The sequence below is a fragment of the Epinephelus moara genome, chromosome 14 (assembly GCF_006386435.1).
Source record: "Epinephelus moara isolate mb chromosome 14, YSFRI_EMoa_1.0, whole genome shotgun sequence".
NCBI lineage: Eukaryota > Metazoa > Chordata > Actinopteri > Perciformes > Serranidae > Epinephelus > Epinephelus moara.
Window position 1 is genome coordinate 20,632,345 of NC_065519.1, and position 25,884 is coordinate 20,658,228.

Here is a 25,884-nt window from a genome sequence, read left to right on the forward strand (position 1 = left end):
CAAGTGCAAAAAACATAGAAGAAGAAGAAGTGTACTGCGCATGCTCATTCTAAAGTCTAACTTCCGGGCTGGGGTTATTGATTTATCTGTCGCTGTGAACTGTCAGGTGTCGATAACGGTGAAAGTCACAAGACCTGTTCGTACTGTATTGTTTTTATTTGTATGAACAGTGTGTTTATTACATGTAGTACAAAACGGACCGCTCTTACTGTAAATATATTTGGATTTAAAAGGTTGTTTTACTGTTTAAAAACTCCCGGAGCGGTGTGACTGAAGTGATGCAACATGGCAGCAACACACCTCAGTAGATGTTTTCTCTTGGCACTTGGGAGACACAGTCGGTGTCAGAGCCGTGGACTTAACTCTGTGGCAGAGAGGACAGTCAGCAGGGTGTCCTCTGTTGTGATATGTGACCACAGCGGAGCAGAGAGGAACACAAGCCTGGATAAAGGACCCCCGGTGGAGGAGTGGGACAGACAGGGTGGTCGGGACAGCAGCAGGAGCTCCTCTCTGATCAAGTCAGTGTCGGTGGGTTTGGGACTGTGCGGTGCGGTGCTGCTGGACAGCCAGAAGGATGACAAAGTGAAGGACGGAAGTGTCTCCATATCCGGGCGGATTCGTGAACTCATCCTCCCCACAGCTCAGTGTGCCTCTCCCTATAAACCCGACAGCCCCCGCTACAGATATAACTTTATTGCAGATGTGGTGGAAAAGTCCACTCCAGCTGTGGTGTACATTGAAATCGTGGTCAGGTGAGTCGACTGAAAAGGTGCCATATGGAACAGTAATGTCAATGAAGTTACAGCATATGTTACACCACCTTCAAGGCTATGTTATCACTGCAAAGCTTGTGTTTTTTACTCACACCATTTATTATTCACAGTTAGTAAAATCAGTGACCATTTTTAATAACGTTACCATGGGGACACAATACTAGTAACACAACATAAAGAATGTGATGAAGCTAATAGCAGTTTCTTCCCAATTGTGAATAGATGCACTTTCTGTAACTGTGAACGAGGAGAAATGTTATATACCTTAAAATGTACTTGATTGTGAAGGAGAAATGATTGAACATGTGTTTGTAGACTGTTTACATGCCTCTAGTTTTTGGTTTGATTTACAAAGGGAACCCTTCATAACATTTTAAAAACAGATGTCACACTAATAAATATTGATATATTACTAATTTTCAACAATCCCAGTTTCTTGGCTGATGAAAAGTACATAATTAACTTGATTATTTTTTTTAGCAAAAAATTACATACATAAGAAAATAATGATAGTAATGCATTTTATTTATAGGCACCTTTTAGAGCACTGAAGGACACCTTGCAAGACACAGTTAAAAAACAAACAAGCAGCAATGTGTCCATAGATCATAACAACAATTCAGTGCAGTAAAAGATAATAAAATTATTTGACAAAAAATTGTAATTATAAATTTTAGGTATAAAATCATCATCATAAAGTCGTCCTCATCAGTGCAGGTCACCGTATTTGTGTCACCATCAAATCAGCCCGAGTATGGCAGCTTGAAAAGGTGAGTTTTCAGACAGGATTTGAAAGTGGAAAGGGAGTCAATATTGTGAATGTCGTTGGGGAGAGAGTTCCAGAACGACTGAAGGGTCTAGAACCTGTGGTAGGTGGTGATTTGAGCTGGACTGCAGAAGAGGATCTAAGAGTACGAGAGGGTGTGCAGATATGAAGGAGTTCAGACAGGCAGGAAGGGGCTTGATTATGAAGGGCCTCATAGGTGAGAAGCAGAATCTTGAAATCAATGTGATATTTAACAGGAAGCCAGTGATGTTGCTGCAGAACAGGAGTGAATTCTGCACCAACTGGAGTTTATGAAGACACTTGAGAGGGGAAAATTATATATTTTTTAAACATACCAGTTTAAAGACAAACTTGACTACTGTTGAAAAATTAAAACTAGAACATTATAAATTGGCAAAAACTATCAGATTATTTAGTCATTTCAGTTTTGTTTCATCTGTTTAGCCTACACTGAGGGGTTTTTTTCCGTTATGTTCCTTACTTTTTCCTACATTTTATTTGTTGTGCAACTGCATTTAATTTTACATTGTTATTATTATTATTATTACATATATTTTCTACAACTTTTATACTGAAAATCTGGAATGTTTATATTCCATGTATTGAATGTATTCTGTAAAATTTTGGGGAAAAAAGAATGTGATGAAGTGCAGTAGCCACATAGCTGAGATGCCTTTGGGTCAGGTAATCTGATGTTATTTTGCTGACTTAGTGTCACATCTGTGTGGTAGAACAGTGACTAGTGATCATTTTGGTATCTGTGTCAAGCTAATCATTTACCATCTAAGATGACAAAGGTCCATCATAAAGTGCAGAGCTCACAAATAATTTATTTAATTTATTAATATCAGCAACTGAAACATCCAAAGCATTTAATTTGATGATGTGAAAAACAAGGGACAGTTTTTAGTTGTGAAGTTGTGATCAGGGGATGTGTGGTATTTAGTGCACATTTATAAATAGATATTAGAGTTGCAGGTTATGTTCTGTTTAATAATTAATTACTCAGTTCAACACTTGAGCACTAGATTGTCTTTTGTCACAGCCACACTTCATGGCCTGGGACTGGTTTATGATAGAGTGATTAACTGTAACTCTGTGACTATGTGAGTGTGCTCTATTGGATCTCAACCTTTCTCCTGTCAATGACCCCTAAATTGATAAACATTAAAGCATGGAATCACATTTGATAAGATTTCGCTTCAGGGACCTGAACAGATTTTGGTTGTTAGGTATGATGTCTATAGTTGTCCTCAACTACAGTCGAGGAAATAACCGTGGAGGAAATGAAACTTATGATCAGAATTGTCACTCATATGACTCTGAGTCACTGAGCTCACTTCTATAGTGAATCGAGTAGTGAAAAGAAACTATTCCCCATTTTCTGGGGACCACCTGTTGAGCACATTATCAACTGCCATGATAAGGCCCTCAAGCTGGGGCCTGTTTACTGGATCTTGTTGAAGCAGCCTGTTTGTCAGCTGCTAAAATAAAGTTGTTGTTTTTTTTTTTTTTTGCTTCCAGGCTGAGTTTGATCAACTGCTTTTACTGTTTTACAGAAACCCATTTTCGGGAAGAGAAGTCCCGCTGTCAAATGGCTCTGGTTTCATCATCAGCAGTGACGGCCTCATCGTCACCAATGCTCACGTTGTGGCCAACAAGAGAGGCGTCCGCGTGAAGCTCAACAACGGAGACACGTACAACGCCACTGTGCAGGATGTTGATCAGGCGGCAGACATTGCCACCATCAAAATCACTTCAAGGGTTAGCAACTAACCATAATAATCTCTGCCAGAGGAACTGTTTGTTTTTTACTTCGCTTGATCCATTCTATTACAGTGGTATAAGCAGGGAGGCGAGCTGTCAGTATCATCACTGTAACAGACAGAATCAGAAAACCCAAAGAGAAGAATGCAGTCAAAATTAGCAATATCTTAAGGAGACAACCTTCAAACTTCATTCTTGTCATTATTTAATATGAATTTTATTGCATTTTGGAGTCTTGGTGCTCGGCTGTACGCCTACTCAAGAGGTCATGGGTTAGGGTTTGATGACAAAAGCTGTATATAAAGCAGCGTTAGAGTCCCTTAGCATCATAAAAATAGTCTCAATGAAACCCCCTGTACAACCGTTGAAGCATGACTATCTTTTGCCTGAGAATAACAAGCCTGTGATTCATACAGTCAACTGAAAGACCACCACAGCAAAATGAATGGTCTCCAGTTCCCCTTCGAAAAGCTGAACTGTGATAGCGTATGACTGCAACGAGGAAAAAAGAGCATTTATAAAATAGGAAGCTCTATTATTGAATGACCTGAGAGCTGCTCTTTCTCTCCACCCCTCTCCCCCTGACATGCAGAATCCTTTACCCACGCTCACCCTCGGTCGGTCGTCTGATGTTCGACAAGGAGAGTTTGTGGTCGCCATGGGAAGCCCGTTTGCTCTACGCAATACAATCACGTCAGGAATCGTCAGCTCGGTGCAGAGAGGCAGTAAGGAGCTGGGACTATCTAAGACCGACATGGACTACATCCAGACTGACGCAGCCATTGATGTGAGTATTCTGAATTTAACTATGTTAAAGGATGTATACGGATCAGTCACAACACTGTAACCGCAGACAGGTGAACGGCATTGATCATCACATTACAATGCAGTGTTCTACTGGCACACCTTGAGTCCTGGCATTCATGTGGATGCCACTTGACACACACCACCCACCCAAACACAGTTGCAGACCAAGTACACCCCCTTGTGGCAATAGCTCTCCCCAATGTCAGTAATGGCCCGAGGAAGGTGACAAAAAGCTCAAGGCGTCGACTTGGCCTCCATATTCCCCAGATCCTCAACCATTCAAGCATACATGGGATGTGCTGGTACCCCACCTCGCAACCCACAGGACTCACAGGATGTGCTGCCATCGATGCAATGCCAGAGACCACATGATACCCCTAGAGATCCTGTGTCCATGTCTCGACAGGTCAGAGCAAAGTCTGATCCCCACAGGCCCCACAAAGGATCAGACACGGCTTTGGGGTACCAGCGTGTCCCACAAATGCTCAAACTGTTTGGTATCTGGAGATTTTACAGGCCAGGTTGATGCCTTGAGGTCTTTGTCACGTTCCTCTAGTCATTCATGAGCAGTTTTTGTGGTGTGGCATGGTGCACTGTCCTGCTGGGGGGGCACTGTTACCAGGTAGTGCCGCTGCCACGACGGAGTGTACTTGGTCTGCAGCAGGAACATTGTATTGTAACAAGATGATCAATGTCATTCACTTCACCTGTCAGAGGTTTAAACGTTGTGGCTGATCGGTGGATGTGTGTGCACAGAGTTACCATGGTGAGGCAAAGAGGACAACAGTTGCTTTGACTGCAGTTTAGCTGTGTTGCTAGGATGTTAGCAACAAAAGTGTAAATATGTTAGGAAACAGGAGAAACTTTACTGTGACTCAGAAATGTCTCATATTAATGTCACATGTGACTGGTTTGTTTTTGCAGTTTGGGAATTCTGGAGGCCCCCTGATTAACTTGGTGAGTCACAGGATCATTACATTCAAATGTCACCAAACCTGTTCTGTGTCTGCGGTGTGTGACGCCTGAATGGACAACACAACTGCTCGTTACTTTACAGACTCCGATTGAGGTTGCTGGACCTTAATAACACATCGGTGCATAAAGCCTTGTCTGAATGCATTATCTCTCCTCTAATTAGGACGGTGAAGTCATCGGTATAAACACCATGAAGGTCACCGCAGGGATCTCATTTGCTATTCCGTCCGATCGCCTGAGGCTGTTTCTTGATCAGGCAGCAAACAAAAAGAGTAAGAATCAAAAGCTACACATCACACACTCCTTCTGTCTCCCACATGCTCTGTAGCATCCGACAGTTCTCTCTTATGACAGACATTATTTTTACACATCCTATTTTTGTGCATCCCCTTTAAGATTCTTGGTTTGGTGAGTCAGAGGCGAAGCGGCGGTACATTGGTGTGATGATGCTGACGCTGACGCCAAGGTAAATGCTTCACAAATAGAAATGCCCGCAGTGAGACTGGGTGGAGCGTCGTACAGTTACAGCACCCCTGTGTCTAAATCCGTTTCTGATTTGCTTCAGCATCATCGCAGAGTTGAAGCTGAGGGATCCATCCTTCCCTGACGTGACGCACGGCATCCTGATTCACAGAGTGATCATGGGCTCCCCGGCCAACAGGTGAGCAGACCAAGTGACTGTGGGTGCGGCTGTGTGGCGGAGGGTCCTTCTTGCTCTTCACGTTTCAATGTTCATTGACTGAGCTTGTATGATGTTGTTTCAGAGCTGGCATGCTCCCAGGAGACATCGTGCTGGAGATGAACGGAGTGAAGGTGAACACGTCAGAGGAGATCTACCAGGCCGTCCGCAGCAGCGACAAAATCACCATGATGGTGCAGAGAGGAAACGAGTTGCTTCGGCTGCAAATGACTCCAGAGTACACAGAGTGACAATAACTGCACGATTTAGTTTTGTCATGCTAACCTGAAGGAGGGATGGCCTCATGATTACATCATGTTTAAATGTACAATTTTGAGCTCCAGTGTTTGAAGACTTTTGTTAAATAAATTGTTGGTAGGAAAGTCCAGCAAAAAGGCTGCAGTGTCAGTACGTATCCCCCAGGTTTAAACTTCTCTGCATTAGTCTTTCTCTACATGTCTGATGGCTGTTAACAACACAATGGTTTCAATGTTATTTCCCAATTCAAGCTGTGTGAATGGTCATGAACCTGACAGCGCCTAAAAACTTAAAACGCATTAAAAGTCGAGTATTTATTCCCAGGTTTCTCTGAGTACAATAAATGTATTTTCTACCTCTACAAAATGCTTCTTCTTACTTTGCAAAGCAGCAAAACTAGTCATGCGTCAGTGTTTCCACAGCTTGAAGCACAATGAGCCTCATTCACCAATATATTCCTGTTTTTTCCTTCAATTTGTACTTGAGAAAGGTCAACATCATATTCATGACATATTTTTGAACTGCAGAATTGTTCGCACCCATGCTCTCATGACCATGAATCCCATTGTCCTCCTAAATTGACAGTGTGTCAGTAAATTGCAGTTGTATGTCTATGAACCAGCCAAATTAAAGTTTACATCCATACAGTATGTGTCCAGACTCATACGTAGCCATGACAATGACAGTAGACAGTGCTTCAAGGTGCTGCTGGAGAGACGCTACTAATTCTAAAACATTGATGCTTCACACACATCTTCAACCTGACAGCACAGATCTTTACAATCAGCACAGTTTCAAGGTGGACACACAAGATTTGAGTCGCCAATTCAGCATCTGACCAAATGTTCCTGAGAACACTATGATGTTTGAATTTGACCTTCAACCTTTTGGACATAAAATGTCATCACTTTGTTGTATGCTGTTAGACATTTGTGTGAAATTTTGTCATAATTAGTGTATCAATCCTGAAGTTATGGTCAAAAACAGTGACCTTTGACCACCAAAATCTAATCAGTTCTTTGAGTCCAGGTGGACGTTTGTGCCAAATTTAAGGAAATTCTTTCAAGGCATTCTTGAGATGTGTTTCCGAGAATGGGACGGACAAACAGCAAGACAACCTGAAAACATAATGCCTCTGGCCACAGCTATCGCCGAAGCGGAGGCTTTGAAATGGACCTGCACTTTAATAGCACCTTTCTAGTCATCTGACCACTCAAAGCGCTTTTTACACTACGAGTCACATTCACCCATTCACACACATTCACACACTGGTGGCCAGGGGTACCATACAAGGTGCCACCTGCTACTCAGTTTTTAACACACTCACACACCAGTGGAACAGCCATCAGGAGCAATTTGGGGTTCAGTATCTTGCTCAAGGACACTTTGACATGCAGACTGGAGGAGCCTGGGATCGAACCGCTGGTCTTCCGATTAGTGGATGACCCGGACGACCTTCTACTGACGCTGTATTTAATAGTAGAAGATATAAAATAACAGAAAAGAACAATGCATGGGATGCTGTTACTTGTTACTCTCTGTAAATAGATCTACATGGTCCTGGAAGATGTGTTACCTCCTCAAGGGATGACCTGCAACATTTTGTAGCAGCAGTGAACATACTATGTGGGTAGACCTCAGGTCCAGAAATAGGTCCACTTCAAGCCTATAAATAGCAACACTAATTACTGGATGGCATGGTTCCTAATTAACACAGTTGTTAATGGTGAAGGAGGCCCAGCGTTTGTAAACTGCAAGTTAATGAAACCTGAAACAGTGTACTTTATTAAAGCCATTTAATGTTAGACGGCAACAAGAAGCATGAGAGACCCAACAATATGGCATGGATCAATGGTATAAATGGACTACCGTTAACTGAGCACAAGTTTGACAACTCACGAGTGCTAGAACGATGACAATGATCACACAAGTATCAGAATATCCCACTTATTTTAAACGGACTGTTTTTGAGTATGTCACGCACAGTAAAAACCAAAAACATGATTTCACTTCATGTTAAGAGAAAAATGCTGATCATCCATGATAGAGAGCAAACAAAGAGAAGTGAAGCTGCTGCTCTCAGATTTCAGTTTGAGAGCAAGAGTCAGCGCCGTGGAGCCATATTGAGTAAATTAAAATTTCCCTGGTATATGTACAGTAACACACACTTACAGTAAAATAATAAAGTGACATGTACTGGACTGCTACACAATTAAATGCATTTACCTCAAAGACTGATAGCTAGTAAATGGAGAGAACATTCAAACCACCTAAGGCTTAAACAATATGTTCATACTTCTGGACTAAAGACATCTTGTTAGGTACAAGTACTACAACATACAAGTATGGGAGGAAAAATAAAATTGTTCAAATCCCATTAAAACGACTTTAAAAAGGCTTAATATATATTGCTGGTAATATTTTTCTTTTTAAGAAAATATAAATTGTGCGACTGAAGCTTACAATACACTGCTGGCAGTAGCGCCAGGGTCTGGTGACCTGCTGGAAAAGGGTCATCTGTCGAGGCGTTGTGTGCTGAGAGACTCCCCGGAAGAGAGAGGAAACAAAACAAAACAAAAAAAACACGACAATTTGGACATCTCATGATGTCTGAATCCCTTGCACCAAAACCCAGATGCTGCTATGGTGTTTGTCACGGTGGAATGCTGCAGATATCACATGGGGTGCACAAACAGCAGCCAGACTATAGTCAAACTCATACAGATACATAAATAAGGGGCAGTGGGGGTGAGGTTAGGGGTCGTGGAGAGGGAGTGACAATATGAGGGAGGAAATTGTAGTGTCCAGTCTAGTCCAGCAGTGAGCAGGCTAAGCATTGACTCAATTGACGTGGTCCAGAGCGCGCAGCAGTTCCTCCCCCTGCAGCAGGTACTGGCGACCCTGCAAGGGGGCGTTGACCTCGCAGTCGTAGCGGGTAAGCTGTGGCAGGGTGAAAAGGGAGCTGGTGCCCTCCGCTGTGCTGCCCAGCAGACGACTCGCCACATCTGAGGAAGGACAAGACATTTAGGAGATGGGTTAATTTCCTTATAATGAAATCTACGACTGAATATGTCTGTCAAAAAACTTTTCTCTGACTGCGATGAGACGATGGAAGGCAGCTACGTCAATAAACACTTGGGCGTGACAATATCAACATGCTATATTGTTGATGGAAAAAAGATGAGACTAAACTTAACTCTCTTTATTTTTACTGACACAAAAGCGCAGACCAAATTAGACTTTTTTTCCCCCCAATGCTGCAGTTCTGTTCCCTGTGCTGCGCGCACCATATCAGGACTACACCAACAGCACACAGTGAGCCCAGTCAGGAGGACTCAGAGTAACCTACTGAAGTTATAATTAAACAATAACAACCAGCAGGCTTAGGCGAGAGACAGGAGGTTATGTTTGGCCCCACTGTTTTATAATGTTTTGTAAGAGAGCATTGGACCCCAGGCCGGTTATTGTATCATGTTGGTCCAAAATAAATGTGCAAAGAACATGTTCCCATGTCTGGATTATAGCATCAGAGCACAAGATCAGAAGCTTCCTACAAAGCTGCATTCTTCATCATTCAACCTGTGTTTTTTAACAGATACTGATGAGATATAAAATCTTATGTGACATAAGTTTGGCTAAAATGAAAAATGATAGACTGAAATGTTCAATAAAAATGATCTGAGGACTAAAAATAAAAAAATGCTGACAAATTTAACATGATAAGAGTTAAGATTCAGATGGCGGTATGCAACAATCTAAAATGATTTATGTTTATTCACCTGTAGGCAGCAGAAGTATGGTCCTGGTTGTTCCCGACTCTGAGGGCTTCAGCTTTTTGCCCTTCTCCACTTGCTCCTTGGGCAAAGTCCCCTGGAAAGAATCATCAAATACAGACACTCAAACCTTCCATCTGTACATATAAAGTATGATCTGCAGTACATTAATGTGGATGTTGAGGACTTACCTGTTCAATCATCTCTTTTACGTCATCCAGTTTTCTTTTGCGTTGTGCGTTTTGAGCTGCCAGGGTCCTGAGCGAGACTTCTTTGTCCAGCTGTGGGGTCCTGTGGCACAGCAAGAGAGGACGTGTTACAGTTTAGAACAGATTAGAAGTAATTCACACTCCTGTCCAGTTGGTTGCTTGTGCGAATTGATTTACTGCTGTCTGGTCCTGTCTTTGATCTCATGTGCATGACCTCGTTGTCTAGCTGGCATTATCACTACATATAACTGCAATATATCACAGCAGCTGAGTGTCCTAAGTTTCTTTCACTACTCTGTGTCTGCTAATCTTTTCTCGTCACACCTTAATAAACAGGTTTAGTGCTGCAGAGCGAACCAGAATGATGCTCCACCACTTTTTTTCCTCCATGTGAGGAAATAAAACATTCACATTATCCAGTTGAATTTTAAACACATTTTTAAAGCGCTTTAAGACTCACAAAAGCTTATGTTATGCAACAGAGCCACTCAAAACAAAATGAATGATCAAAGTTGTCATACTGATATTTGAACATCAACTCAAACACTGAGCGACATGCAAGAAAACATTCCACCTTAAAAGTTGCCGGTAGCTACCAGTGGTAGCCGTTGAGCAGCACCGTCAATTATATCATTTTGTTCCCCATGTAAAGCTGCCAACTGTCAACTAGTAAAGATGCAAAGGCAGCAAAAGATGCTTTCATTTAACAGTTACAGTTGACTAATATATGTAAACTTGTCACCATGGGAACAGTGGTTACATAGCCTTTGAAACAAACCACAACTTAACTCTGCTTGTCACATCATAGGCGCACATACCGAAACAAATAGCACTACACCCCTGCTTAAAAAAGCTTTATCTAAAAGCTTGATCTGTATATTAAGTATTGAAAAATATAAACTTTAATGCTATTAAATATGTCTTATAATCATAAGGAGTTAAAATAGCGGATAACAGATTACTACGTAACAAAACAGGACCCTGTCCATCAAAATGACAGACAAAGTCTATCGCTATCTCTGCACAGCAGAAGTGATAAGCTGATCCCAAGGCAATATTAATTACCTCTTAGTAACGATGGTGACAGGATGACGGGCACTAAGTGGTGCTGGGGAAGCTGTGCGACTGCCTGGTGCGCTGAATGGAGAGCTGGGATAGCTGTGGATGTCCTGCGTGACGTGGACTGGAGAACTCTGGAGGGATTTGACTGACCCACAAGAAGGAGGCTCATCTGGGGTCAGACTGCGCAGCTGGAAGTCATCATCCATGGGGATGTAGGGCGCTAACATCTCCAGATCTAAGTCATCCATTGTCTGAAGGGGAGACAGAAAGGTCTTCTGAATAAGAGTGCAGAAAACGTTTTGCTGTTTTAGATCAACAACTTGATTTAAATGCAGTAAAATCTAGACTATCTCCTGGGATGATTACCTGTGTGCTGAAGGGGGTCTTCGGCTCTGTATCAATGGCAAACAGCTTCTCCACCAGGTCTAGTTTGAAATCTGAGCTCATCTCTGAGTCCATGGGGAAACAAAAGTCCAGCGAACTGTCGGTCTAAAGAGAAGAGTACATTCGTAAATGGACATAAAAGTTTATTGACTTTATTGAAAAATGAAAAATAACTGGGTCTGACCTCTGAGGAGCTGTGGCTGGTCGATGTTGTGGAAGGAGCTGGAGCAAAGCTCTCAGCTTTGGCAACCTCAGAGCTGGTGGTGGTGACATCGAGAGGCTCGCTGGGTGGCAGAGGGGAAAGAGGCAGAGCCAGCTTGTCACTGGTAGAGGGCAGCATTACATCATTGTAGAGAGGCACCTCCTTCAGCAGCTGGATCTCCGAATCTGTAACAGAAGACACAGGGAGGTTAGACGGTTCCTGATTCCTGCTGTGGAGAACTTTAGGTGTGTGTATACGAGTCCACGAACCAGGGCAGCTGAAGTCCAGGGAGATGATGGCATCTCCAGCAGCTGGCGCCAGCAGGGTCAGGGCCTCTGGCTCTTCTTTCAGCTGGTCATACAGGCTAACCAGAGGCTGGGCCTCTACCGCCTGAGTGAACAGTCTGATCACGTCCAGCTCTGGAACTTTCTCCTCCTCCTTCAGCAAGGTTGGAGACATGTCGGGCTGGCTGCTCTCGACTACAACCTTTTCTTCCCCCACCTGTTCCTCCTTCACTGGCTTCACATCCTCAGTTTGCTCCAGAGAAAAGATCATTTTCTCCTCCTGGATGCCACTGTAACACAGTTATGAAGCTGTAAGATTGAGTTGACTGAGTATTTTTTAATGGCTCTGAAAATAACCACAAGACCATTCACACTGTCAGTAATCTTTTTTTGTAGATGCTATTTCTCCAGCTACCTCACTACACTTAAAGCAAACCAACACACTGACAACCTTTCTGAAAAGACTGACTCATCGAAGAGTATTAGTAGTACCTGAGCACAAAGTTGACACAGACAACACACTGTGGCTGGGAGTTCTTGTTGTTGTAGATGACAGTGGCTTGTGTTTCCACCCACACAAAGCCTCCCCTCTTAGCCAACATCCGGTACTGGCCTGTGCTGACCTGGCCCTTTGCAAACACTAAGAGCAGAGAGAAACAAAAGGGGAACAATATTAAAGATAGATATACACATTTTGTTAAAAGCTTGGCAAAAATAACAGGTGGAATTTGTTGTGGATTCAAGAGCAAGTTTTAATTCACTGCACTCTTTGTGTTCATGCTTACAGTTGTGGTGAGTCTTGGTAAGATGGTCTGAGTCCAGAGCGTGATAGTACTCATACACAGAGCGATTCAACAGGTCGTCTGGATCATAACCCATGAGCTCAGTGATCCTGGACAAGCAAAAAACACAAGGGTTGAGTTTCCCATTGCAAAGTAGTCTTCTGTAGTACCTACACAGAACACTAGGTGGCTCTCTGTGACTATGCCAGTGAGAGTTTGGCATTAACAGCCAATAAAAAGTACAACACAGCTGAATGGATCCATTTTAAGCTTCTCAACATTCACTCAGACGAGCAAACTCACCTCTCGTCACAATACGTGAACTTCATGTCCATTGTGTGGCGGCTGAGAAATGTCTTGGTGTCCAGGGGGACCTCGATGTTGGAAGGGTGTTGGATGGGGTCACAGATCAAAACCAGGTAGGGGACAGGTGGCTCCTTGTGCCCATTGGAAGTGTCCTCAACATTGTTGTCATATACACGGATATGACCTGCGCAGTGGAGCACCTAGAGAGCGACAACAGGGGGGGTCATAAGACTTTAATGACCATTTCCAGACCACAAGAACTGACAGACAGTTTTGACATTTTTAAAGAGTATTTCCTCATTGATTGCACGGAGGCCTACCTTCCATGTAGCTGATTTGACGTTGACAGTGCGGCCTCTGCTTGTGAGAGTGCACTTCATTCGGAGGAAGAAGCTGCGCTCTGTGTTTGGTTCCTTGGTCTTTTTGGAGCCTGAAAACAATCAAACAGGAAGAGAAGTTAACTGCCTCTGATCATAAACTTCTGCTAGCTGCTCACATTTGCATTCTGAGAGGACGTTAAGCAGTAAAGGACTGTGGTCAGATATAGCAAGATAATTAAAGGAAGTGGAGTTGCAGCCTAGTAACTGAAATAATATCAGTTTGTATCAAAGTGCCTGGCAGTCAAAGCAAATGTGGGCTACAATGAATGGCATGCATTGATAGGCATGCATTGATAGCAAATTATATTATGAATCACATTTCAGAGGGTAGAACGGGAATTAGTTTCACTTCAAAGCTCGCCTGTTAGACTTGATTGAACTCGCTTTAAGTTCTACAAGAGCAAACATGTGTTGTGCAAGCAAAAAAGGAGGTGTGCCAGTGATGTCGCGTTCTGTTCCAGTAATGCTGTGTGAAAGGTCACTGAAGTCCAAACACCAGCCAACTCTGATCACTTTTAAGTGAGATAATAATAACTTGCTCTGACAGCCTCCTGGTCTGCACAGAGTGAATTCCCTGCTGAATGGAGCCTTGAGTGCTTGTGTGTTCCCCTACTCTGTCCACTAGTCAGCTCACCGTTGGTGTCCCTCACCTATTTTGTGGATCAGCATCTCCCTCAGCTCTTCCTGGTCGCAGGGATGTATGAAGTCATACACACTGTGTCCAGTCAGGTCAAACTGCAGCAGAAAGAGTGAGGACAGAGTGTAAGTCAGTTTACCAAGTAGTTTAATTTTATAGCTGTGCATGTTAGACATTGCATGGTGACTCAAAATCTTCTTCAATAAAAGGCCTAACGTGTAAGACTTGGCTATATATCTGTATCAGTATCTATAGACAAAACAAAACCTGAATTAACCATATTTTCTTGCTTCTGACTCTAAGCATATTTATACCAGGTATCAACATGCGTCCTGGGTGATCCGATCACAAACGAATAGCGCTGAATACACATGTAAACACCCACCACGACACATTATGATATGACTCAGTGCACAATATGGTGGTTGTTTTGGTGTCATTGCGCTAACGCTCCTTGACATGCCCATTTTGAGTTAGACCAAGTGTTGCATGACCGTCGTGACTGACACTGGAAGGAGATGTGTTGAATTCTGCTGACACAGACATCTCCTGCTGTACCGGCACAATTACTGACATGACTAGCCAGCATGCTAACGAGCAGCTAGTAAGAGTATGGATGCAATAGCTGTGCACGGTGCCCTTTGACCCTCTAGCGTAAGTGACATAGGCAGTAATAAAATCTGAACAAAGTGGTCATCCTGAGACGCATGATAGACACATGTGTGAACAGCGATGTATCTCAGCTGTCCACTAGTGTTCGGATCACAAAAACACATGATAATACCAGGTATTAACAGACTCACTGTTTCCCATAAACCTTACGCTCTTCCCTCCTGTTGTGTTTTTAAAGTTGCCAACCAGCAAGTCAAATCAGACCAACCTGTGCCAGCCCCAGGCACCTGTTGACATTCTCAGAGAGATAGATCATATCTCCGTCTTCAGACAGCACCATGAGAAAGCCATCGAGAACCTTTAGGTAGGAGCTGTTTAGTTGTATCTCAAGCTCTGTTTCCTCATCTGCCACTGGCTCATCTGTGGGAGATACCAAAAAAGGGGAGGAAGAAAGATAAGAAAGAGCGTGACGAAAGTAGGGAGAGAAAATAAAACACGAGGACATATAAAGACTTCGTTGTAAAAACAACATGCAGGGCAGGATACTGAGACACCCAGAACATACAATGCACTACCCGCAGAAAAGTCTGCAAAGGGATCTGTATCAGTGTTCATTACTTAAAACTAATGACTTAATGTTTAACCTTGCCTGGGTCCAGGACATTGACTCTGTCAACTACATACAATTAACAGATTGCTTGGCAATGTTTAACCATCTATTGCTGTTTTTTCCTGCATCTAAAACTGGCCTCACTTTTTCTTTCAGTCTTTTTAGGGTATCATTTCTGTCAGCCAAAATATCCTTTAATTTCTGTTATTTGTGGCTCATTACAGTGAAAAAAAAAACCCCAATGTAATTTCTGGCACCTTTATCAGAACAATTTGTTCTCAAGCTGCCTCTAAGATAATGAAATAATGAAAATTGCTGCACAATTTAATTATCACTTGGACACCAGAATTGAATGAATTAAAAACGACTAAGTGCTAGGCTAAATTGTCTACTCACAGTTACAACAACTACAGATACTGACCAGCATTGAGCAGTTTCCTCATGCGCAGGTAGCTGATGGTGAGCCTCATTATCGAGGCCTTGTCCAGGCCGGAGCTGACGCTGTGGGGCAGGGGCAGCTGCTGGGCCAGCTCGTAGAACACCTCCGACTCCTTCCCACGCCGGCATCGTGCCGCATCCCTTGACTTCTCCTTCCTCCGCTCCGAGCTCACCCTGCGGGAGACAGGTGGTGGGTCAGCCACAGCCTGGCCACGAACTAGTTTCGATCCAGCTATGCACACTACAAGAGCTGACATTCCTCCTTCCCAACTGAGTGTGTGTACAGAGTCTGGACGGCCACCGGCCTGTCACTTGGGAGGCTGCAGCAGCTGGAGTCTGCAACAAGCGAGCTCACAGCCAAGCCTCCGTCTGGACCCCTGTCAGACTCATTTACATACATGGCTATCTGCAACAGTTTTATTGGCTGCTGACCACAAGAAAAGGAGACCGCCCCCTAAAAGTGATAGGCTGGGAGGTGGGGCACAGATTCTCCTGTCTGTCTCTTGGTGCAAAGCGAAGCTACAGTGCGACACCAATCATACTGACATTTGTCTGGCTGAACAGATCTACAGGGAGGAGCATGATAATACTGGCACTAACTCAGACAATACAAAAATACAGAGTGAGTGACACCTTCAAAAAGCAGGACAAACAAACTGTGATCACTTTACATGAGCACGCCTTATAACTGCTCACTGCTCGTAGTAGCTCCATTATAGATCCAACATTTATCCAGGCAGTTATCCAAGCTCTGGCTAATGGACTCTCACCACACTGTAAACAATATCTTAAGACCTGGCAGTATTTTAAAAACGACAAAGAACAGCAGACTTTAAAGGACACAAGGACTTTCGCAATTCACTATTTAATCATTCACTCTATTTTATTGAGTTCTTGGCTTTTAAGCTAAACACTGGGCTTGAGCTGTAGCGAGGTTTACGGGATACTGAGGTATTTAGAAATCAATACCATCAAAAATACAGACACTCTATCTATTAAACTCAATTAGAGATGCTTCATTAAGGCAATGCATTATAGTGCACAGTTGAGCTGAGAAAGATGGGGACTGTGAGTGGTGGGGATAATGTTACAGGACTAGAGATAAAGAATAATGCTGCTGTCCCTGTTTGGGAGTATTGCCACACAGAAACTTATCTTGAGATGACTTCTTCCGACCATAAAAGCAGTTCTTTAGCCGAATGATTTTCTTCAACCCTTTGTCTCCTTCCACCACGGCAACAAATGTCATCATTTCCTCCAGCCTGAAGGGTGCTTACTTCCTATCTATTCATTATTCAATGGGTCATAAGTATCTAAGGTCCAGGTAAAGCAAAAACACAATATGTGTACTAAGTTTGTCACAAAACATGTTATTAACCAACCAGCCAAATTTGAATGATTAAAAAAAAAAATCACCATGTATATAAAATTAGGTTTCAAAATTGTGAAAAAAATGAGCTGGGGATTTAGAGCTGTACACTCTTAAGGTGGGGACATACTGTCTACATTGAATGGCCATGGAGAGCTGCAGTCACGTGGATGTGCATGTGGTTCTATTCATAGTAAAACTGACCGTCCACTTCAGCCCCCAGCGGTAAACAGGAAAGCTTGGGGGTGAGTGCACTGTCCTCCTATTGCCGACATAAAAACACAAATATCCAACTGAAAACTAACTTCACTATGATGAGGCAGGTGCAGCTGGCTTCAAAGCAGTGTTTTGGACTAGAGTGGAGCACGAGATTGAAGCATGCACAGTTGGCGCACTTGCTATGCCTCCAATCAGTCACAAAAGACTGGCTGCACACAGAGGTCCAGAACCGGGGAACAGGAGGTGCTGCACGGCTGTGCTGTGCCCTCATGGTCAGCAGCTAACATTAGCACGAAGCACACAACTACAACAGCGGGCAGTAACTGTCAGTGGGCCAGGTAGCCTATTTGGCCAGAAAGACTGTACGGTACGTTAGTGACGGCTATTAAGCTTGTCTTTATATTATTGTGGCATTTCACAGAGATGTTTATTCATGTACTTCTTAAACTGAAAGAGCAAAGAGAGCTCGTGGGACATAGCAAACTCAACACTCAGAATGGTTGAACGAAACAACACTGATGCTATGAGCTCTGACGTTGGTAGTAATTTAGTATATATAAGTAGTAGGGGAGGGGTTATGGTAAGGATGGCAGCAGCGCATCATCCAACAAGCTTTTAGGCCTGCTGAAAAAATCCTGGACATAGAAACGGTGAAACAGTTTTACAGTCTCGCTACACAACTCAATAATACACAGTTCCCTTCTTTTTGCGCATGTTTTCGGCAAGTATTTTCAAACATTTATAATGTGTCTAGAAAGAAATCACTGATTTTGCTTCACATGGTCATTAAACCATGAGCACGTGTGAAGCTCTCATGACCGGTAAACAAACTGGCTATATCTGTGACATAACTGCGATACTCAACCTGACAGCTGCTGACTTTATTCCACTATCTTTTTCACAAACACAGCCTCACAAGCTCAAATGCATTAAGGTGACACTGGAGCAGCATCACAACAAAATGGATGGCAGTTCAAAAGCCCTTGAGCTTTGAAATGCACACCGCCTAATTAAAATTGATCTGTTATGTCTTTATAGCATTTTCCAGTGGCCATGTTGTTATTTCAGGCTCTGCCTACTGTGTATCAAGTCTCCTGGCAGGTATTGCAAGTACAGAAGGGTAGGGAAAGCTTTTAGTTTTAGACCTAAACTTTCATTCAAATAGAGATTACAAAGTAAGCACTCTGGGGTAAAAAGTCTGAGCAGGGCCTTTGTCTCCAGGGCAGCAAAAACCCTGGCACTGAGCAATGCCTAAATAAAACGTATGAATCTGTAAACACATGAGGACTTTGTGTACAGACAGTTGCTCAGGTGTCTGAGTACATAGTCGCACAAAGCACGAACAGTACTCCAAGGCGTGGTGTCCTAACTGTGCAGGTAACAAACAAAACAGAAAAACAGAAACCAGTCAGGCCTAGGAATTTAATCTAAAAAAATATTGACATCTAATCCATGATAGATCATGGCCCGGCCACACTTCTACTGGATATCCTTCCCTGCTGACCTAATCCCCATTTAATGACAAATGCCTGCAGATACAAATTACATGTAACTGAGGTTATGGTGGTGCGTAAAGCAAGAATCCTCCCTTCAAACACGGTTATGTTTGCTGTAATATAAACATGTTTTAACCCAGACTGCAATACAGCTAAAAGCCTATCTATTCATCCACATTTTTGGACACTTGCCAGTTCCATTGATAAATATTTATCTGTCCACCCCCACCGGACAGACCCAGAGTATGAAAACATCATGAAAGCTGATCACCAAGTTACGTAACCTGTATTCTGTATTGTAACAACACAGCTCCTTTCTCTCAAGCCTGACTTTTGGCTCCTGCTGTAACAATGGCCTTCAACCTACATTCATGCATATAAGTTAATGTATGGGTGAAATTACCATGAATGATTAACAAACCATTGTACACACTGGGAACATCCCCTCACTAAGCTACTGGCTAAGCTTCTGATGATCTAATGACATATAAACCCCACACGCTGTTCTCAAACTGTGGCCCCACATTGGAGGCTGGAGGATTGATTCACACAAGCCTTTATACAACTCTGTTTTCCTCTGTAGTAGCTGCACCCCATTGTGTCGCATGCTTTTATGTAAATGCTATTCAAATGAAGGGCAGCTGTTATAGTCTACTGCAATACAACCAGGGTACAAAGTGCGCACCATCCACCAGCCAAACGCTGGTAAAATATTCAAGTAGATGGTGGAACTGCTTCACTAACCAGCCAAAAAACAAAAGTAAATTGTTGAGTGGGTGGTAAAATTTGAAGATTCAGTGGCCATTTGCCCAATAGACAAAAAGGTACATGTCCACTCTGCCTCAGAGGACGACATTTAACCAAGCCTACATTCAACATGACACCAGTACAGCGTCTAAACCACTGTGTTTTACTACAATACCAAAGATTCAGAGGAAAACTGAAACCTCTTTTCACAGTATGACTCTAAAGAATACAGACCTCTGACATAAAATACTAGTTCCTACTTTTGTACTTGTTTTTGTATTCTTCTGTCCTATTGAGTAATGTCACACTTCATGATAAAAAGTAAAACTGTGCTTATTTGATGAACCTCCTCGACCGTTTTCAAACTTACATCAGGGAGAAGAAAACTGCTGTTATACTTTTCCATGAAATGTGGAATAAAAACATAGTTCCCTTGATGTTAAAACAAAAGTGAGCAGAGAGGCCACGGTTACATAACACTATTAATGCACATGGTCATGCATGCCTTGCACTCCTCTGCCTGATAAGCCTCACCGCATACAAAATCACACTTCCAGTTTTGGAGCTTTAATTACTTGTTTTGTTTTCCGACAGAGCCAGTGCTATTATATAATCAAAATGTATTTGAGTAGTAAACAGATATGAACAGGATTGTTGGCGATTAATTGGTAAACAACCTCTGTGTATGATGAAATTCATCCTCGCCAATGCTGCCAAAGTTGCTTGTGTATTTTGTTACTACGAGGCTGACCTAGTTTGCAAGAGAAATGTTCTCTCTTTCTGTCATTCCAGTTTAGTGTGACAGTACACTCTGTCTTATCTATTACATAACCCAGCTCAGGGAAACACCACAGCTAAAATCGCTACCCAATATGGGAAGATAAGCAAAGCAACGCTGAAAATAAATCTATTTTACAGCCAAATGAACTTATGGCGTGATATTAATACCATGGGGTGACATTTTGGAAAGCAGCATTGTACGGACATCCCCTAAATTCTGGAGTATGATGCTTTTAGTGTAACATAGTTTGAATATTGTAATGGATTATAAAAATCAATATTACTCCCTATTTTTGGAAGTGGAATAATGGAGCTGCAGTTCGGTATAATGGTTTAATGGCTGTTATGTAAGCTATTTTTTTGTGTTTGGCTACTCAACAAATAGGTCTAATTGATCACTTAAATAAAGAAAGAAATGGAGGGAAATTCTAAATGGAAACTGAACTGACATTTATGCTGAATGTGTAACATATTTATTCAATTCCCTTGGTGAAAATATAGTTTTTATTTCATTCTGCATCATTCTGCAAATGTTTCCACCTGAGCTAGTTCCATTTAACGTGATGAAAGACCATGAGAGGTGGTTTAAAGCTCTGAAAGGCTACTGAGTGCACCTTGAATTAATATAATTTTGTCATGTACGAAAAAAAACTAGTATATGGGGTATAAACACCAGTTATAAACACTGCTGGGTTTAAAAACACGATTACAGCAGTTTGGGGAATTGCTGGAGTTTGTCACATTTCATATACTACTAAATACATACAAAGCAAAATTAGGTTTTTATGTATCCTCATACACAATATACCCTCTGCTGCATCCAAGATTTTCACCAAAGTCTTACAAGATTAAGTTCAAAGTGCACCATAATAAACTACTTCCATTAGGGACTCTTGGCTGTCCTTCTCCACTGGGAGGTCTGATCCTGGCAAACATACTCAAATTTACCAACATCATAAATTATTCAGCAAGCTAATCTAACTCAAAGACCTCTACAAGTGATTACATTTGGCCAGTGCATAGACTTTTCATCCTTAAAATGAGCCTCTACATCAGGTTGGGCTAGTCTGAATCAGCGGTCAGCCTCTAACTCTTTAAGTATTTCACTTACTTTGATTTTCCATGTGTTGTCATTTACAAAGCTTCATCTGACATGGGTACTCTGGAGTGTTAAAATTACTGCCTTGGACAACTGACCTATGCTTTGCATGATAATATGAAAGGATTCATTAAAAAAGTAGACATGTATAAATCTGTCATTCTTTTAGGTTTGACTACAAATGCAATTGTGTCTGGTTTCCCCTGTAAGTCCAGAGGAAACAGCATTTCAAGAATATCTAGCTTCAGTATTGTGATGTATTTCTGAGTGAAACAGGATAGGCACTTGGAATATAACGTTGGGAGGAATTTGATTTGATCACTGAAAAATGGGTATGTCATGACGGCCAAAACAGTGAGGCCCTGACAGTGACACCAGATGGGATAGTAGTATCCATCAGGAAGAGAGCAAGACGCGGTCCACTGAATGCTGTAACGTTAGAAAAAAACATTAAGTATGTTGTATGTTGCTGTGAGTTTTGATTGAGGAAAAAACGCATTTGATACTGTTTGTTTTTTTTAATCACAATTAATCGACTGAATGATCATCAATGTTACCAATAATCAATCACGGATAATGCTTACAATTTGCAACCCGAGTGCACCGTATGGCTGTGGAGATTAAGGGGTTCAAGGTATTTTTCATTTCCTCTTGACTTAAAATGTGACAAAGGGAAAGACGGGTGCCTGGGAGACAGGCAGATTTTGCATTTGCTCAAAAGTCAGTATTTTGGAACTTAAATCATCTACACTGCTGGCCTTTGGTCTTTTAAAGCATATCCAGTCAGATCACAGCAAACCCAAAAGCTATTTGTGTCTCAGAGTTTCCAAAGTATATAAGTCTAATTTGTAAATGTCTTTTCTGGGACAGTTATTCATGGCAATCTGGCATCATAATTTAGTTCATAGTTATCATCATTCATACATAGTATTTGCTAACAGACAGTGACATGAACCCAAGGCAAAGAAAGAAGAATGAAATACTGAAATATTTGGGCACACGTTGGACATATGTATTAGTAAAGCAAGAAGTAGAACCGCACAACTGCACAGCACATTGACAGATTTCAAATGTGCAATATATTCAAGACATGATGGATTGGAGGTAATGTTCTCGTACTTCTTTCCTTGAATTGTTAATGTTGAAAATGAAAAAAGATCCATCATTACACAGATAAATGTCGGAATAACATCTTACTACACAATGAAACACTTGCAAAAACACTCTGATATGGTGTCCTTTTCTAGACGTTACCCTCCAGGGAAGAGCAAGTTTCCTGCACTATTAGTCCTCACAATTAGAGCTTAGAGAGTTTAGACTGCTTGTTTTCCTTTATATACCTTACCTGCAAAACCCACTTCCTCTGCATTTTTAACACATTAACAGTACCAAGATCAGCAACAGTGATCATCCACAAAAAGCAGAGATCTAGCAGTACGATAAAAGAAATACTTCAGCATATACGTCCCTAATTTTTGTCTTCATTCTCAAAACATAAGAGAAGAAAAATCTGCGCACAAACAATACATACCTCTGCCCTGTGCCTGCAAGCGACACCATTTCCTTTCAAGTTCTAACTAGCCTGCTCACAAGTGTCAATTGTACTTGAGCAGCAAGGCAACCTGTAATTTACTGAAGAGTGAATCGCTACACACATTAGGCCACTCCTATTGACGTCAAGCCCTAGTGATTAAGAGATGACAGAAATAATGCCAAGGCACCTCTCAGACACCAGCCAAAACTGCATCAAACCAGATCACAGCTCTTGATTGCTCTGGAGATGAAAATATTTATTGAAACTGAACAGGATGTTGTCCCTTTACCCTAGGCTTAAGCAAAGTGCCAAAATTTTAAATTGGCAGAGACTGAGTAAAGCCCATAAGGCAATTAGATGCACGCAACAACAACACATTCTCAGCAAGGGTTATTTAAGAGAAAAAAAGGACAACACGGGCCAACAATTTTACAAGTCAGTCCTTGAGTTAGACATTTTAACATATGCCACTCAGCCATTTTGGCACAAGTGCATGACACAGACACCTAAAAAAACATCTTGACAAGGGCTCAGCATGATATAAGCATGAAGGATGACACAGAACTTAAGCTCTGTGGAACAAATTGCGCCCACAAAATACCGAAAAACACTCAGGATTTCATCTGTATTTATACAGAGGAGCTGTCTCTTGTTACCCTCAATGGGAGAATTTCACTGTTGCTATTTCACCCCCTCATCAGACAGCAGAGGAAGCACCCAGTTTCCGCTTTAATGACTCCGCTGACCATCTGTTGATCACTTCTCAAGACCAACCCTGTTTACCGTATGACTTTTTGGTCTTGAACCTTTTGTTCCCGTAAGAACCACCTTTCGCCCCATCTAAATCTGTGCAGTAAGTGTAAACCCAAACTGGAGCCAGGGCTGTTCTGTGGCAAAAATCAAGCTTTGGACCAAGAGACTGAGTTCATCACCTATCTGCATAATAAGCATGTTTGGCAAAGAAACAGAGGCTCAGATCAGTAATCTGCTAGATGCAGAATCTAGGCATGCACAGGTTGATTATCCTCCTCTACGGTCAATACTAATTTCTGTGTTCCAACTGAAGCATGTCAGGAAACACCACGAAGGTCAGTTACAAATTACACCAAGTGTGGACTCTGCCAGGCTTAATTAATAGTCTTACTCAGTGACAACTAGTCTAAAAAAAATCACATCAGCCAATGGTTACTACTGTTTGAGAGTGGCAAGGAAAAATTGATTTCCAATAATAAGTGTAACGTTAGTCAATAGCAAAATGTTGCACTAGACAGTAACATAAAGTTCTATGCGGTTCATTCTCTGTATGTATTTGTTCGTGGCTCACAAAGGGTTTAACTGAGCCATGAAATTCAGCAATGACAGCGATCATTTCTCATCCATACATGGTTGGTAGTATTTAAGTTGGGGTTTTTTTAATGCAATGGTACCAATAGGTGCTTGGTATCCACCAATGTGCAAGTTCAGGAATCTTAGAAATGAATTATATGGGAACAACTCAAGTATTTAACTCAAAAATATCCTGATATCGTGATTTTGTCCATGTGACTCAGCCCTGTCAGAGTAAGCATGTCATTCCAACAAACCACTTGGTCGCTGGTGACCTGTTATTCACTTAAGAAGTAACCAAAAGACTAATTATGGAAACAATTTTAGGCCGCAACCCTTGTTTGAAGTGTTTTCTATTGAAACTGGCCAGGTGAAGGAACCAGCTTTTGTTCTGCACCCTGCTTTGTTAGGTCAGTTATCACCAGTTCCCAACACACTTTGAATTATTTAGGTAGGAAAGAAAAAATCAAAATGATTCTTAACTACCAACTGGAGCAGATACACTTTGTTTGTTTGCTGAAGAGTAAAGTTACACCTCAACCCGAAAACAAGTTTTGGGGAACTTAAAGTAGTTTCACATTAACAAAAAGACAACTTTGCATTTAAGGCTTTTAGCTATGAGACTACCCCTCTGATCAGACTTTATTATAGACCAATAACAGTGTTGAAAAACAAAGAGAAATTCAAACCAAGGCCAACTTCACTAATCCCTAAATATTTCATCTGAAACCACACACCACTCTCTAGCACTGCTCACATGAGCTCTGGCAGCTTTTCACTGAATACTATCAAGTTTGTCACAACACACACTAACACATCCAGTGATGAACTATTAATAGGATATAAAGCTGTGTGTGTCACAATCAAAACAAAGGTAAATAACGCCAGTGTGTTATCTGAGGGGTCTCAACAAAATACAAAAGAGCGTAGTGGCGTTAGCAGACAAGATAAAAAAATAATAATAAAGACGATAAATCAATATAACGTTAAACAAAGTTAAATCAACTAACGTAATTAGCGTTTAGCTACACAGTTTAGCTACACAGTTTAGCGTTAATGACTGCAGTTCAATGACAGCTAACGTTAGCTAGCTACATTAGCCGCTTGCTAACGATAATAGCGTCGCTAGCGGACGTATTTTGTCGAATAAACACGCGAAACTGGCAGTTAACCTTGAAACAAAGCCCACAGTGTCACACCGACAGTAGCACTTAAATCCCAACCGAAGACCAAACTTGTTCAGTCAGCTCTTAAACAACAGTATAGCCTACTGCGTAGCATTAGCTACCATTGCCGTTACCTTTTCTTTTCGGGTACAATTCCTGTGTCCATGTCAGGACGAAAGGACCTGAGTTGAGTCTCTCTCTCGGTATCAAGCTGTATCCGGGCCCGTCGAGAAATGAACCAAAATCCTGCGATTAATCACTGATATGAGTGCGTAGATCCTCAAGCGCCTTGCATACGACTTCTCACTGTGTATATTTCGTCAAATTAAACCAGCTTTCCTCCGCTAAAAACGGCCCATTAGTCTACTCTTCTTCACGGACAGTGCCACGCTGGAGAGACGTTGCTTACGGAGACAATGTTGC

General features: G+C 42.0%; 2 protein-coding genes across 5 annotated transcripts; one reads left to right on the forward strand and one right to left on the reverse strand.

The window, feature by feature from the left end:
• Positions 1 to 51: 51 nt before the first annotated feature.
• On the forward strand, positions 52 to 8,409 carry LOC126401450 (serine protease HTRA2, mitochondrial-like). Its single transcript, XM_050062699.1, has 8 exons — positions 52 to 752; positions 3,120 to 3,324; positions 3,920 to 4,114; positions 5,059 to 5,091; positions 5,273 to 5,381; positions 5,506 to 5,575; positions 5,675 to 5,770; positions 5,874 to 8,409. Exons 1-8 carry the CDS (start codon positions 286 to 288, stop codon positions 6,037 to 6,039), a joined length of 1,341 nt encoding a protein of 446 aa, XP_049918656.1. The 5' UTR covers positions 52 to 285; the 3' UTR covers positions 6,040 to 8,409.
• Positions 7,826 to 25,884, reverse strand: hif1aa (hypoxia inducible factor 1 subunit alpha a). 4 transcript variants are annotated; one of them, XM_050062694.1, is made up of 15 exons: positions 25,596 to 25,884; positions 15,709 to 15,899; positions 14,946 to 15,100; positions 14,079 to 14,163; positions 13,369 to 13,478; positions 13,046 to 13,248; positions 12,746 to 12,852; positions 12,453 to 12,600; positions 11,946 to 12,250; positions 11,659 to 11,861; positions 11,457 to 11,579; positions 11,094 to 11,365; positions 10,011 to 10,110; positions 9,826 to 9,916; positions 7,826 to 9,051 (listed from the first exon to the last, which is right to left on the reverse strand). In XM_050062694.1, the coding sequence occupies exons 1-15, from the start codon at positions 25,625 to 25,627 to the stop codon at positions 8,888 to 8,890; spliced, it is 2,289 nt and encodes a 762-aa protein (XP_049918651.1). In that variant the 5' UTR covers positions 25,628 to 25,884; the 3' UTR covers positions 7,826 to 8,887. The 4 variants fall into 4 exon arrangements, with proteins under 4 accessions (XP_049918651.1, XP_049918652.1, XP_049918654.1 ...); XM_050062695.1 differs by having other exon boundaries at positions 14,946 to 15,097; positions 25,596 to 25,883; XM_050062697.1 differs by having other exon boundaries at positions 11,094 to 11,341; positions 25,596 to 25,883.

Coding starts and splice junctions, on each gene's coding strand:
- LOC126401450 (XM_050062699.1), top strand. CDS start 286: ATGGCAGCAACACACCTCAGTAGATGTTTTCTCTTGGCACTTGGGAGA. Junction 753..3,119: donor TACATTGAAATCGTGGTCAG/GTGAGTCGACTG, acceptor ACTGTTTTACAG/AAACCCATTTTCGGGAAGAG. Junction 5,382..5,505: donor TCAGGCAGCAAACAAAAAGA/GTAAGAATCAAA, acceptor ATCCCCTTTAAG/ATTCTTGGTTTGGTGAGTCA.
- hif1aa (XM_050062694.1), bottom strand. CDS start 25,627: ATGGACACAGGAATTGTACCCGAAAAGAAAAG. Junction 14,164..14,945: donor GGTGCCTGGGGCTGGCACAG/GTTGGTCTGATT, acceptor TTTCTGCTGCAG/TTTGACCTGACTGGACACAG. Junction 12,853..13,045: donor TTCACGTATTGTGACGAGAG/GTGAGTTTGCTC, acceptor TTGCTTGTCCAG/GATCACTGAGCTCATGGGTT.